Source organism: Triticum dicoccoides, chromosome 6A, assembly GCF_002162155.2.
Source record: "Triticum dicoccoides isolate Atlit2015 ecotype Zavitan chromosome 6A, WEW_v2.0, whole genome shotgun sequence".
NCBI classification, from domain to species: domain Eukaryota; kingdom Viridiplantae; phylum Streptophyta; class Magnoliopsida; order Poales; family Poaceae; genus Triticum; species Triticum dicoccoides.
Genome location: NC_041390.1, coordinates 508,939,793 through 508,953,432, shown reverse-complemented (window position 1 = coordinate 508,953,432; position 13,640 = coordinate 508,939,793). Strand labels below are relative to the sequence as shown.

The 13,640-nt window shown below is 46.4% G+C and overlaps 1 protein-coding gene across 1 annotated transcript; it reads right to left on the bottom strand.

Moving 5' to 3' along the window:
* Window positions 1–1,928: 1,928 nt before the first annotated feature.
* Window positions 1,929–5,361, bottom strand: LOC119317549 (probable tocopherol O-methyltransferase, chloroplastic). The gene is made up of 6 exons (XM_037592026.1): window positions 4,968–5,361; window positions 3,662–3,831; window positions 3,446–3,550; window positions 2,602–2,805; window positions 2,380–2,482; window positions 1,929–2,260 (listed from the first exon to the last, which is right to left on the bottom strand). Exons 1-6 carry the CDS (start codon window positions 5,335–5,337, stop codon window positions 2,112–2,114), a joined length of 1,101 nt encoding a protein of 366 aa, XP_037447923.1. The 5' UTR covers window positions 5,338–5,361; the 3' UTR covers window positions 1,929–2,111.
* Window positions 5,362–13,640: the final 8,279 nt, after the last annotated feature.

Here is a 13,640-nt window from a genome sequence, read left to right as displayed (position 1 = left end):
GGTTGCGAGGTGTTGTTATTTGTGTGCAGGTGTTGTTTATGTTGTGTTGCTTGGTTCTCCTACTGGTTTGATACCTTGGTTTCATAACTGAGGGAAATACTCTACCGTCGCTGTGCTACATCATCCCTCCCTCTTCGGGAAAATACCGACGTAGTTCCAGCTGCCATCATTAGGCATGGCCGAGCGGCTCACCGCAACCCACGGCATGCTTGTCGGTTGCCATCCCAAAGTAGAAGATGTGCTACATCTCGGCATAGTTATGGATGGGTGTGTTGAGGAACTCTGTGTCCTTGGATGGTCCTAAGAAAAAACATGGCGTTGTTAGTTGTAGGACAATGGTTGATAGGCTTAAACAAGGGAGGGGTATGTGAGCTAACCACGATGTGGCTTTGATAGTGCTCTGCCTCCAAAACGATCGAGCGGGTGGTTTGATCCCATAAGGCGTCGCTAAGGTCTCTAAGTTTGGACACTTGGAACAATCTAGCTCTCCACTTCGTGAGGTGGTTGTAGACCTGGGTGGCGGAGACTTTGAACCACATAACTCGAACACCTGCTTGGCAACAGAGTTCAAGTGCATCTTCTTGAAGCCCTTACCAGTCCTAATCCCACTGGCTATGATCTCACACATCTTGCTAAGCACGAACATGGATAGGAGCGGCTACCATTTCATGGAGTTCCCTCTATCATCCTTCTTTGCCTTTCACGGCTTCTTTTTGCGTAGCAGCAATAACAACATTTGGCACAACCAACACAAATGGTATAGGCAAAAAAAGGAGGATCCACAACACACCCCTCGAACACATATGAGTCAGGAGACATCTGGTCCTCGGTGGGAGGCTTGGAGTCATCGACATAGGATGGCGAGAACTAGCTCTCCGACAGGACAATGGCCTCACTAAACTCTTTGTGTGCTCATGTTACAATCTTAGCACACACGTGGACAATAAGCATATCACACACTAGCAAACCATCTAGTTCAACACATCACGGTATGAGAACCATAGATCAACTAGCATGCTACCAATTCATGGAGTTCAACACACTAGCACACAACAACATGCATGCTACCAATCCATGGAGTTCAACACACTACCACACAACAAAATGCATGCTACCAATCCATGAACACACGGCCACATACCAACAGACATGCTACCAATCGATCACAACTAGCTACCAATACTTGCCGACATGGATACAACCCCTAGCATGCTACAAATCCATCACCACTAGTTACCAAAACATCACATTATCACAGATCGCCAGTGTACAATCCTATAACATGGTCACAGATCTAATCCGACCACATACTCATAGATCTAGCTAGAACGAGTACAGAGAAGGGGGTGATCGAACTCATAGCCATCGATGCAGCTCAAAGGAGGCGCGAAGCAGGTCGGAGAAGAGGAGGACATGAGTCGCCGCCACCATGTACCGCCGGTCGGAGAAGACGCGCCGCTTATCTACACGTCAGTGTTGATTGGCACGGGAGGAAAAGCTCGAGGGGGGAGGCTGACGGGAGTTTGGGCGGTGAGGTGAAGCTGGCTATATAGGGCGACCGAATCGGCGGGCGGCGACCCCAATTCCTCTTGCCACTTTTTCGAAGACGCACGCGAGCTTGCGCCATCTCCGTGGTCACATGAACTCGGCACCGTGTTCCCCTCCCCTACATCGCCAAGCCTGGCTCGTTGAAAACTGTCGATTTGGCCGTTCCCAGCGGGCCTGGCTAGGAGATGCTTTAAGGTCCGTGCAAAACAGGCCAAAACATGGAACGCAGACAACTGAACAGACCAATTTCGTCCCGCAAAGGCCTGATTGGGCTCTATGCGGACAACCAACCACACCCATGGTGCATTTTGCTTGCATGTATAGCGTCATAGGATTTTGTGTTCTTCCTCTTTCTACCAATCAATCCACATCAGCGCGCATCATAAATCTGACAGGCTTCCCTTTTTTGTAAGTACAGTAACGCTCTAATGAATCTGAGGAGAATTTTGCTTTAGGAACCACTTTCATATGCCACTTCCAGTTGCAGATAGAGAGGCACGGTAACACAAAATTATTCAGCTACGAGGCGACAGCAAGCCGAGTCTATTCCAATCACATGGGTTCTATTCTACACTGGGCGATGCGGCCTCAGGTTCTCCTTCTATGGCTGCTTGGGGTTTGCGGCAGGTGATGATGCTGAACTTAATGAGGCCTTTCTTGTAGCCTTGGATCATGAGAGGCATCACCAGTGCTCCCTTTATCGTCTTCCATCCTGATGATCAAGACAACAGCAAAGTGAGTTGAAAATGTATATCGGCTAGAAAAAGAATATGAAACAGACCATCTCAGTTTGATGAGCAGTACAGACAGAGAAACACAGGAAGAGCATACCACTCCTTAGTAGAGAAGTGAGGCCTTTCCATGTCAGTGCTGATTGGATGACAGCAGGCCAGAACGGGGCCACGTTTTCTGACCAGTCGGCCGTTTTGATATCCTGACAGTAGAGGAATATTTTGTGTATCAGATAGGTCAAAAAATATATATCAAATTTTGGTATCATGCAAATTTGTGTATCAGATAGGTCAAATTAATTCAATTTTTTGGGGGAAATACCTCAAGAGACAATGACTCGGCAATCTTGACATAATCCGAGGGCGAGCACCAATCCGGGAGGTAATATGCATCACAAATCTTTTTCAAAAGATTCAGCTCGTCAGGTTTCAGTGAGTCCTCCGACAGCGCGAGGTTCCTATGGCACCAGGTCACGATGATGATAGTTGCTCCTGGAGCTGCGACGCGTGCCAGCTCGCTTACAAACTGATAAAAGATTTGGTAAGATTTCACTCAACACCTATTTTCATACCTGATTGGACTAACCTTCTGGTTTTGTCGTTTGCAATTACATGTTCTTGAAAAAAGGTAATTACATAAATAGGTAATATGTACTTTCCAACAACACAAGTTATTTGCAAGAGATACATATCGACCCAGTTTGTCACACAAACTGATATACTCCCTCTGTTCCCTAATATAAGACCTTTTAACTATTTCAAAATATTGACTACATACATACTAAAATGAGTGAACATACATACTAAAATCAAGAAAAAGCTAAAAGGTCTTATATTAGGGAGCGGAGGGAGTAATATTTTGGCAGCCTGTCTTGAACGGTTTTGCAATGACTCATACTCCCTCCATTCCACAATGTAGTGCTTTCTCTATCTCTGTGCTTCAACTTTGACCGTAAATTTAACTAACAAGACCGATTGCGGCGGGAGCAAAAATTATATCAGTGAATTCGTATTCGAAAGAAGTTTTTTAATTATATAATTTTTTCTCCCGCCGCAGTTGGTCTCGTTGGTTAAATTTATGGTCAAAGTTGGACCTCGGGAAGCGCGGGCGCACTATATTTTGGAATGGAGTACTGTTTAGTTTCTTCTAGAACTAGTATGTTTACCTTCTGTTTGTTCGGCATGTGCTCACCACTCTCCATAGACCAGACAAGATCAAACTGCCCATCAGGAAATGGTTGCTCCAGAGCATCAGCAACTTGGAAAGAAGCCTGGGCCAAACATGTGCATATTGTCACTTCTAACACAAAACCAAACCCCAAGTAGGTCTGAGGTCAGAAATTGAAACCGCAAACTCGGCAAGAGCGGAACAGTAGACAAACCTTGTCCGACAACCCCTGCGCTGCCGCGAGGGCATTTCCTCTCTCAGCTTGCACTGGGCTCAATGTGATCCCAGAGCATTGTGCTCCATATTTGTTCGCCAGGTATCTTGAGCTACCACCGATTCCGCATCCAACATCAACAATCGTTTTGGGTTTGTTTGTCGGATCGTCTGCAAGCACAGGCATTCGCTCAAAAACAGCAGTTAATCATGCACTATATACTTGAAGTACAGATCAAGCTAATTGTCCATACATAACGTCAAATTGACGAAGTTCCCCTTGTTTTGAACAAGGTGCTATATTCTCTTTAAATGTCTCCTTTAACCCTTTTTATTAATTTGAACTAGCCTGATTTCCCATGGAACTGTGCTGCAAGATACTACTGAACTGAAGATGTAGTTGAGGTTATGCAACTGTAATACTTATGACTGAACATATATTCATGTTTATTATTAAACTTTAGGCAGCAATAATACCTGATAAGTCTATGGCATTCTCTTCATGCCATCTCAATTAAAGAAACAATGCATATATCGTGGAGAGTGAGCACAAAATGAAATCACACTCTAGCACCAAAGTTACAGGAGACCCCAAACTTAATTTCTCAAAGAAAGAAGTCGCAACTCGTAAAATAATTTTGAAATAAACTTAAGACAATCCTAAAAAAAGGTAAAAGCAAAAACTCTACAGAAATTGAAAGGGAATGTTCAGAAGAGAATTCGTAGGGGAGGGAATGGCTACCAGCTTACCACGTAGCACTAGTGCGGTCTTCTAAACGGGCTGATCGAGAGGTGTATTATACATCTAAAAAAAGGTGTACTGCATAGCTTTTACTGACTTTCCTTTTAAAACAAAATTTTATACAGACTAGAGAACTATAGCCTTGGGAATTTGGAGAGCACAACCACACTTTAAGCCACACTCTGGTAGGAAGGAGTTCTGACTGGAGCGGCAGAACGTACTGCAAAAAGATTCGCAGCCCAGGCACATTTTTGGGCCCAAATCCAGATTGGCTCGCTGGTGCCACAGCGGCGAGCAGAGAGCCAGAGAGTACTGGCAGGGCAGTGATAAGACGCCCAAGCTCAATCCAAACAGTGTCATCTCGTACTTGCAATGGTCATCAGCGTGGCAACTGGCAAGTACAGCCAGTCGGATAGCTCAGCTCAATATAGAGCGCACAAATCCGCCCCCTGGGCTGTTGCTGGCCAGCAACGAATTGGGCCGCGGCACGGTTGAGCCAAGCAGATAGCTCGACCTTGGTGCGAATTGCGACACGAGCGTGGGGTCCGGACCGGACGTTGCTTACCGGGGACGGCGGCGAAGGCGAGGGCCTCCTCGATCATGCGGATCTGGGCGCGGCGGTGGTCGGACATGGAGGCGGCCTCGCCGGAGTCGTAGAAGCCGTGGTGCATGTGCTCGCCCCAGATGCTCTCCCACAGGCCGGACGACTCGTCGTAGAGCCCCGCGATGCCCTCCTTCAGCCCCGGCGGCGCCGCGTCGGCCCGGGCCGCGGTCGTCGACGACGCCATCGGGCGCACGGAGCGGGCCGGCCGGCGGGAGCGGCAGGGCGGGCCGGGGGACGGGGCGAGCCGCGTGGCCGAGGCTCGGTCGAGGCGGCGGCGCGGCGTCCAGGCGGTGGAGAGGAGTGAGTGGAGCAGGGCGGCGGAGTTTGCCATTTTGTATTTGGAGCCTCGTGAGAGCCTGACAGCTCCGGGGGTGGAGTGGTATTTTTTATTGACGCGAGGTCACGTGGGCCACGCACGGCAGTGGCAGGCAGCTCAGCATGCCGCCGGATGCCAGACGAACGTACACCTGTACGATTGGGTAAAAATTGGGGCAAAGATGGGCGGCTGCGAGAGGCGAGACTCGTCGCATCTAGTAGCCCATTTGTCACACCGTGCCAAGCTAGCTAACCATAGCCCGCGGTACTGTGACTCCACTCGCTCCTTCGGCGTTTTGCTCCGGCTGCACCGATGGTTTCCTGCTGGAACAGGACTGTACTGCCGCGTTAGAGCAACTCCAAAGGGTTCGTCCGTTTAAATCGGCGCGGACAAAAGTGTCGGCCTAACGCATCGACCCAAATTCAAATCACGTATGTGTCGTGTCCGCGCCGACGCATTTGCGGCTCAAATTTGTGTCCCAAATGCGTCGGCGCGGACGCCGAACGGACGCTCCGCGCGCCTTCTCGCTGTCCGCCGCGTCCCCACATGACGGCCGTCCAACTACTCGCTGCCCACGCGATCAGCTTAATTTATGATCACAGGCCCACGCGTCAGCGACATCGCTCGTCCTTTTTAAGCCGACGTGCGGCAGAGCCGTCCACATCTGCCAACCTTTGCTACCTCGTCACCGGCAAACCCTATCCACCACAACCACAGCGAGATGGGCCTCTTCTCCGGCGCTAGCGGCAGCAAGGCCAAGGGCAAGGCCCCCGCCACCCCTTTCCCCTCGGAGTGCCTCCCGCCTCCGCCGGCGCCGGCGTCTCGCCGGCAGAGGCAGCGCGTGAATGTGCCAGTGCACCAGGCGGAGTGGCACTGGCAGCACCGCCAGCCTCTGTCGTATCCCGACGTGACGCTGCCGCACGACTGACATCTGGATCTAGATAGGATCCCAGTGCCGGCGGCACCGCGGACGGCTCGGGCTCACGCGGAGGAGGTGCGGCGCCGGCGGGCGCTGCTGACGCCGGAGCAGCGCCGCGAGGCCGCCTCCGCATCCGACTCGCCCAACTGGGCGAGGAGGTTCGCCTTCGAGCACGAGGAGGCGAGGCGACGAGGCGTGCGCGAGGTCGACCGGAGCTCGCCGCCACCGGCGCTCGTCGTTCGCGAGGAGGACCAGGCGGCCCTTGCGACCGTCTACCGGGAGAGCGAGGAGGACGAGCGACGCAGGGCGAAGACGGAAGAGGAGGCTCGGTACGAGGCGGCAATGGCGCAGGCACTTGCTCTCTCCGCGGCAGGCGACAGCCTGGTGTCGCCGGTGGCCCCGCCGTCCCCTATCAAGCCGGAGCCGGAGCGGGAGCCGTCCCCCATCGAGCGCTACTCCTGGACGGGAGTAGTGCGCGAGTGGGTACGCGTGCCGCCAGTCTGGATGGGAGTGACGCCAGCGCAGGAGGCGACATACCTCGAGCACTGGCGCCAGATTAGGGTGGCCGAGGAGCGCTGCGACGGCGAGTACCTCGAGATGCTCGAGCGCGATCTTGCTACCTCTTGAGTTTGCGTTGATTTTCCCCGAAGAGGAAGGGATGATGCAGCAAAGTAGTGTAAGTATTTCCCTCAGTTTTTTAAATCAAGGTATCAATCCAGTAGGAGGCGACGCTCAATTCTCTCGTACCTGCACAAAACGATAGCTACTTGCAACCAACGCGATTAGGGGTTGTCAATCCCTTCAAGGTCACTTACGAGAATGAGATCTGATAGATATAATATTTTTTGATATTTTTGGTATAAAGATGCAAAGTGAAAAGTAAAGGCAAAGTAAAAAGCAAAACAAGATTAAAGTGATGGAGATTAATATGATGAGAATAGACCCGGGGGCCATAGGTTTCACTAGTGGCTTCTTTCAAAGGCATAAGTATTCTACGGTGGGTGAACAAATTACTGTTGAGCAATTGACAGAATTGAGCATACTTATGAGAATATCTAGGCATGATCATGTATATAGGCATCACGTCTGTGTCAAGTAGACCGAAATGATTCTGCATCTACTACTATTACTCCACTCATTGACCGCTATCCAGCATGCATCTAGAGTATTAAGTTAAAAACAGAGTAACGCCTTAAGCAAGATGACATGATGTAGAGAGATAAATTCATGCAATATGAAATAAACCCCATCTTGTTATCCTCGATGGCAACGATACAATACGCGCCTTACTGCCCCTTCTATCACTGGGAAAGTGAAAGATCGTGGATGTCGCCTAGAGGGGGGGGTGAATAGGCGCTTTAAAATAATTACGGTTTAGGCTTGAACAAATGCGGAATAAACCTAGCGGTTAATTTGTCAAACACAAAACCTACAACAACTAGGCTCACCTATGTGCACCAACAACTTATACTAAGCAAGATAAACAACTATGTGATAGCAAGATGTATGACAAGAAACAATACGACTATCACAAAGTAAAGTGCACAAGTAAAGGGTTCGGGTAAGAGATAACTAAGGCACGCGGAGACGACGATGTATCCCGAAGTTCACACCCTTGCGGATGCTAATCTCCGTTTGGAGCGGTGTGGAGGCACAATGCTCCCCAAGAAGCCACTAGGGCCACCGTAATCTTCTCACGCCCTCACACAATGCAAGATGCTGTGATTCCACTAAGGGACCCTTGAGGGCGGTCACCGAACCCGTACAAATGGCAACCCTTGGGGGCGGTCACCGAACCCGTACACTTTGGCAACCCTTGGGGGCGGTCACCGGTACCCGTCAAATTGCTCGGGGCGATCTCCACAACCTAATTGGAGAGCCCGACGCTTGCCCAGAGCTTTACACCACAATGATTGAGCTCCGAACAACACCAACCGTCTAGGGTGCCAAGGCACCCAAGAGGAACAAGCTCTAGGGTGCCCAAACACCCAAGAGTAATATGCTTCTCAAACGTCACTTCCACGTATCCCGTGGAGAACTCAAACCGATGTACCAAATGAAATGGCAAGGGCACACGGAGTGCCCAAGTCCTTCTCTCTCAAATCCCACCGAAGCAACTAATGCTAGAGAGGAAAATGAGAGGAAGAACAAGAAGGAGAACACCAAGAACTTCAAGATCTAGATCCAAGGGGTTCCCCTCACATAGAGGAGAAAGTGATTGGTGGAAATGTGGATCTAGATCTCCTCTCTCTTTTCCCTCAAAAACTAGCAAGAATCCATGGAGGGATTGAGAGTTAGCAAGCTCGAAGAAGGTCAACAATGGGGGAAGAACACGAGCTCAAAAGATAAGGTTCATTGGGGAAGAAGACCTGCTTTTATAGGTGGGGAAAAATCCAACTGTTATGCTCACAGCCCGCACATAGCGGTACTACCGCTCCAAGGAGCGGTACTACCGCTAGGGCGGTAATACCCCTTTGAAAAACAACAGCGAGGAGGCAAAAGGCCAGTAGAACCGCTGGAGTGGTACTACCGCTCGTCCTCACAGTACTACCGCAGATGGTAGCGGTACTACTGCTTGTGAGCGGTACTAAAAAAATACATCCGGGCCTACCACCGCAAGACTTGGGACGAGTTTTTGGTCCGGAGCGGTACTACCGCTGTAGGAGCCGCGGTAGTACTGTTCTGGAGCGGTAGTAAAAAATTACATCTGCTCCAATTCGCGGTAGTACCGCTGCAACCTTTTCAGAACACCAAAACTGCCACAACTTTTGCAAACGGACTCCGAATTCGATGAAACCAAATTTGTTGGAAAGCTAGCGACAAGGGCTAACACAATATTCAAAGAAATATCAATAAGAAGCAAATGATAAAAAGCCCATAAAAATGGTGAGAACCCTTCCTCGGAAAAGACCAGTAAAACCTCCAATACCGAAAACATCATAGAAGATGCATGTGAACTCCGTTTTCGATGAACTCAAACTTGTCATCAAGATGACCATAAGCTCTAAGACTCACGAAAAGAACCAAACAAGAACCAAGAAAGATGATGCAAGGATGAAATGGTTTGAGCTCTCTAATAACGATACGATCAAGCTACCAACTTGAGAGCCCCCCTTGATAGTACGGCAAACGATCCTATAACCCGGTCTCCAAACTACCATCATGAGACCGGTAAAATAGAAAACCTATCAAGGGCAAACATTTGCCTTGCACATGGTCCACTTGAGCTATATGATGACGATCTTGACTCCCTCAAGTTGGACCACCTTTCTTGATTGCGTTGGCTCGATGAAGACTAGATGATTGCTCCCCCATAGTCCACTATGGGTGAGCCACTCTTCGACACATCTTCACAAGTCCATTGTCACCACAATGGACGGCAAGCTTCAAGCACTTGATCTCTTCGCGATGATCCACTTGATCAACTTGATTCACTCTTGACTTAGTCTTGATCAACCTTGAATCTTTCCAACTCTCTTCATTTGGATGATGTCTTGAAGGTAAACATGAATGATCACACAATCTTCTTCTTCAAGACATGCTTGCAATAAGCTCAACTCTCACATGACCAAGCTTTGGATAATTCCTTAATAGCACCTTGGTCAACACAAACTCTCCTTGAAACAAACACATGTACTCCAAGAAAAGCCTATGGACAAAACCTTCAAATATAACTCAAGGCAACCATTAGTCCATAGAGATTGTCATCAATTACCAAAACCAAACATGGGGGCACCGCATGTTCTTTCAATCTCCCCCATTTTGGTAATTGATGAAAATAACTTTCAAGAGAGTTTATACAAGGAATTATGCATCACCATGCACTGCAACAACCAATAATGCATGCGAATGAGATGCAAAAGCTAAGGAAACATAAACCAAAGCTTCTCCACAAAACTCTCTGAAACTTCTCCCCCATTGGCATCGATTGCCAAAATGGGTGAAAAGCTTAGAGGGCCAATATAGATTGTGGTCCTCCATAAATTGTGTATTTCTCAACAAGAGAGTGGAATGCAATACACACATCCAACGGTAAATACTTGGAGGAAGACAAACTATATTGAGGCCCAAAGATTGCAAAAGGAAGATATGCCACAAAGACATAACAAAGAGAGAAACAAGCAATCAAGCAATCAAAATATATCTATTGAAGCAAGCTATCAAAAGATACCAATTGAACCAACTAGGCCAATGATCCTACGAGCCACATGAATAAAGGATATTATGGTAAGAGCAAAGAAGTGTTCTAAGGAAACTAGAGTAGCTCCCCATGATTTGTGCACGCATAAGAATTTTTGTATTTGGATACAAAGTGCAAAAATAGGATCATAGCTCCCCCAAAATCAACAGAAACTTACAACAAGTGCAAGTGAGCATATAGGAAACAAAGCCTAGTACTTGCAACAAACACATGGTTGAGCAACAAGTAAAAGAGGCAACTTAAGAATGGGCTCAACCAAAATGATGTGTGTGAGTCAAGGCAATGCACTTGAGAAGACTAATGTAGCATTAAGCATCAATAAAGTATTGAAAGAATGAGGCACACGGTGCAATGCCTATCATTCCCACATACAACTAGCAAATGGGTTCACAAGCTAACTAATAAGCATATAAAGAACCTATGCTTGTGACAACCCGTGGTGAAGATAGAAGATGAAAGCCTCATCAAGACGAGGGATACCAATTAAGATGGAAAAAGCCTCGTAGAGATAAGCATGAGGAAAATAATCTTCACCACACAAGAGAGCATCAAGATGCAATGAGATACGATACGCACTCAAGGAAAAATCTTTCACGGAGCCACCAAAGAAATAACATAAGAAAGACAAGGTGGACGTGAAAGAAAGGATATCATCTAGAGATGTAATTTCTCTCAAGTGTATATGGTTCTAGGTAGACAAGATCATGCTGATATATATCTACAAAGAAGGATGTACACCCGAAATAGTTACAACACGAAGGAACAAGATATCCAAGAGGAAGTCATACATATACCGATAAGATATTTGCTTGGAAGCATAGCACATGGCTAGATATGGTCTTATAGTATATAAATGAATTCCTACCACACACCCATCAAAGACATCACAACTAGCAACATGAGATCATTGTTGAGATGCCTTGAGAAAGGAAACAAGGTATCACAAGATGGAATGAATATCATGCCAAGATGCAACCTACACAAGGTTGAATGCAAGAAAGGAATGCATGAATAGATACTTGTTACCGAGATATCATTGGAAGGATGTAGAAGAAACCAATTGAAGGTAGTAGATAGTTCATTGATCATCCTAGCTTGAGTCCAATAAGCACATGGTGACACCACCTTCCTTGTGAGTGAGCCGAGCATCCAATGCATCTCCAATTGTTCCTAGAACAACAACACAAACAAAATGGTACCCAAACTCATTGGGACCAAAGAGTTAGAGAACCAACAATATATAGTACAAACTCCACATAAATATGTGCATATAGATATGAAAATGAGCTTCATGCACATCTCATCCAATTTGAGACTTGGTGGAGTTCCCTATATATTGGGTCAAAGAAAGAAAGCATGCCAAAGAAACTACATGAAGTTAATATGCATGCTCAAGACTTTCACGAACCGATACCAAATGACAAAGAAAAAAAACAAGTGAAGAAAAGGTACCAAATGAATAACTCATCACTTGGAGGATATCCATAATAGATACATCGAGGAATGAGATATCCGATGATACACACTAAATAAAAGATATCAAACCCCCAAAAGAGAGGATGGTTCCAAAAAAACCAAGCTCTCTACAAAGATCATGATAGCACAAAGTACCCAAAAGAAACGACTTGCCTTCCACCGACACGCACTTGATAAGGATCACAAGATGAGTGTTTTATAGAAAATAGGATAGCTCCCCCAAGACTAGTGCATTATAGAGAAATTGCATTTGAATATAAAATGCATGAGATGGGATCACCACTTTCACTATATCTAGAAAACACTAGACAAGATCAAGAAATAAACAATATCCACAAGTGGTATGGAAGACAAAGGGAGTTGATACAATCCTTGGCAAGAGAAAAGGCAAATAAAAAGCAAAAGCCAATGTAAATATGATCAATAAATTCTACCACAAAAGTGAATACCAATTGTCAAAAGACAAGAAGTAAATGGAAATAATTCCCGGTGGTAGATAGCAAGGATATCCGACATCATCTTCACACCAACCAAAAAGGAAATTGCAACTTATAGAGCTAACATGCCACCTAGGAACAAGATAATTTACAATATCAACTCTAGATGACAATATCTCAAATGTACACATTTTCTAGGCTAGTAATATACACATAGCTTATTACTCCCCCATAATGTGATACCAATTAAAGATAGAGAAGAGGCAATTAAAGGATCCAACAAGAGATAATTAATGGACTACTTAGAATTTGAATTTCACATGAGAAGACATACCACATAGCGACTAGATAATCTTGTAATATCAATACTAGATGGTATTCCTCATGTACACACATTTATAGGATTGTGAGGTGCACAAAGCACATCACTCCCCCACAATGGGATATTCCATTAATCTCTCACAAGAGCCAACTAAGATATGACCAAGATGCACAAAGGCTCAACGAACGACACACTTGTACATGATATGCAAACCAACACACACATACTTGATTGCTCAAGATAATCAAGTTGGAAGCACAACATATACAAACACATGCAAGGAACGAAACCAAACATGCAAAGGGGCAAGTAACTATTAATGTAGACACTTTAAGCACGAGTTACCGCAAGGAGGAACATTGGATATAAGATAGAAACTTGATAATCCGAATGACTTGGCTTGAGACAATAAGAATGATGAAGTCCCCTTAATTCTTCATAATGTAGCCAAGTCTCCAATGACCTCCAATATCACCTATTGATCAAGTTTGAGCTTGTTGGTCCCCAACCAAGTTGGGTCCTAAGAGGTTAGTCACAATAGGCTTGGCTACCCAAATGGTTCTTTTCTTGACACCACTTTGAGCACCAACAAATTTGGCAAAGACATTGCCAACATTATCCTTCCCAAGAGAATAGATATCATCAATAATAATTGGGTTGGATAAGTTATCACTAGTGCATGAAGAGGCGAGGTGACCTTTCTCGCGACATAGGTAGCAACATCTACTCTTCACTTTCTTCTCACTTGATTTCTCAACTTGAGAAGCATAAGCTTGAGTATTCTTGGGAAGAGGCTTTTCTTCAACTTGAGGTTGAGCATGAGAATGAACTTGTGGCCGCTTCCCTTGTTGCTTGTCACTAACGGGTTTCTTCTTCAATGGGCAAGATCTAACATGATGCCCTTCAATTTTGCACTTGAAGCAAATAATCTTGGCCGAATTCTTGACTTGTTATTGGCCCTTC

Excerpts from the sequence above, each read along its gene's own strand:
- LOC119317549 (XM_037592026.1), bottom strand. The coding sequence starts at position 5,337 with ATGGCAAACTCCGCCGCCCTGCTCCACTCACTCCTCTCCACCGCCTGG. Across the intron at positions 2,806-3,445 it reads ACATGCCGAACAAACAGAAG|TTTGTAAGCGAGCTGGCACG; the intron begins GTAAACATACTA and ends ATCTTTTATCAG. Across the intron at positions 2,261-2,379 it reads CACTTCTCTACTAAGGAGTG|GATGGAAGACGATAAAGGGA; the intron begins GTATGCTCTTCC and ends CTTGATCATCAG.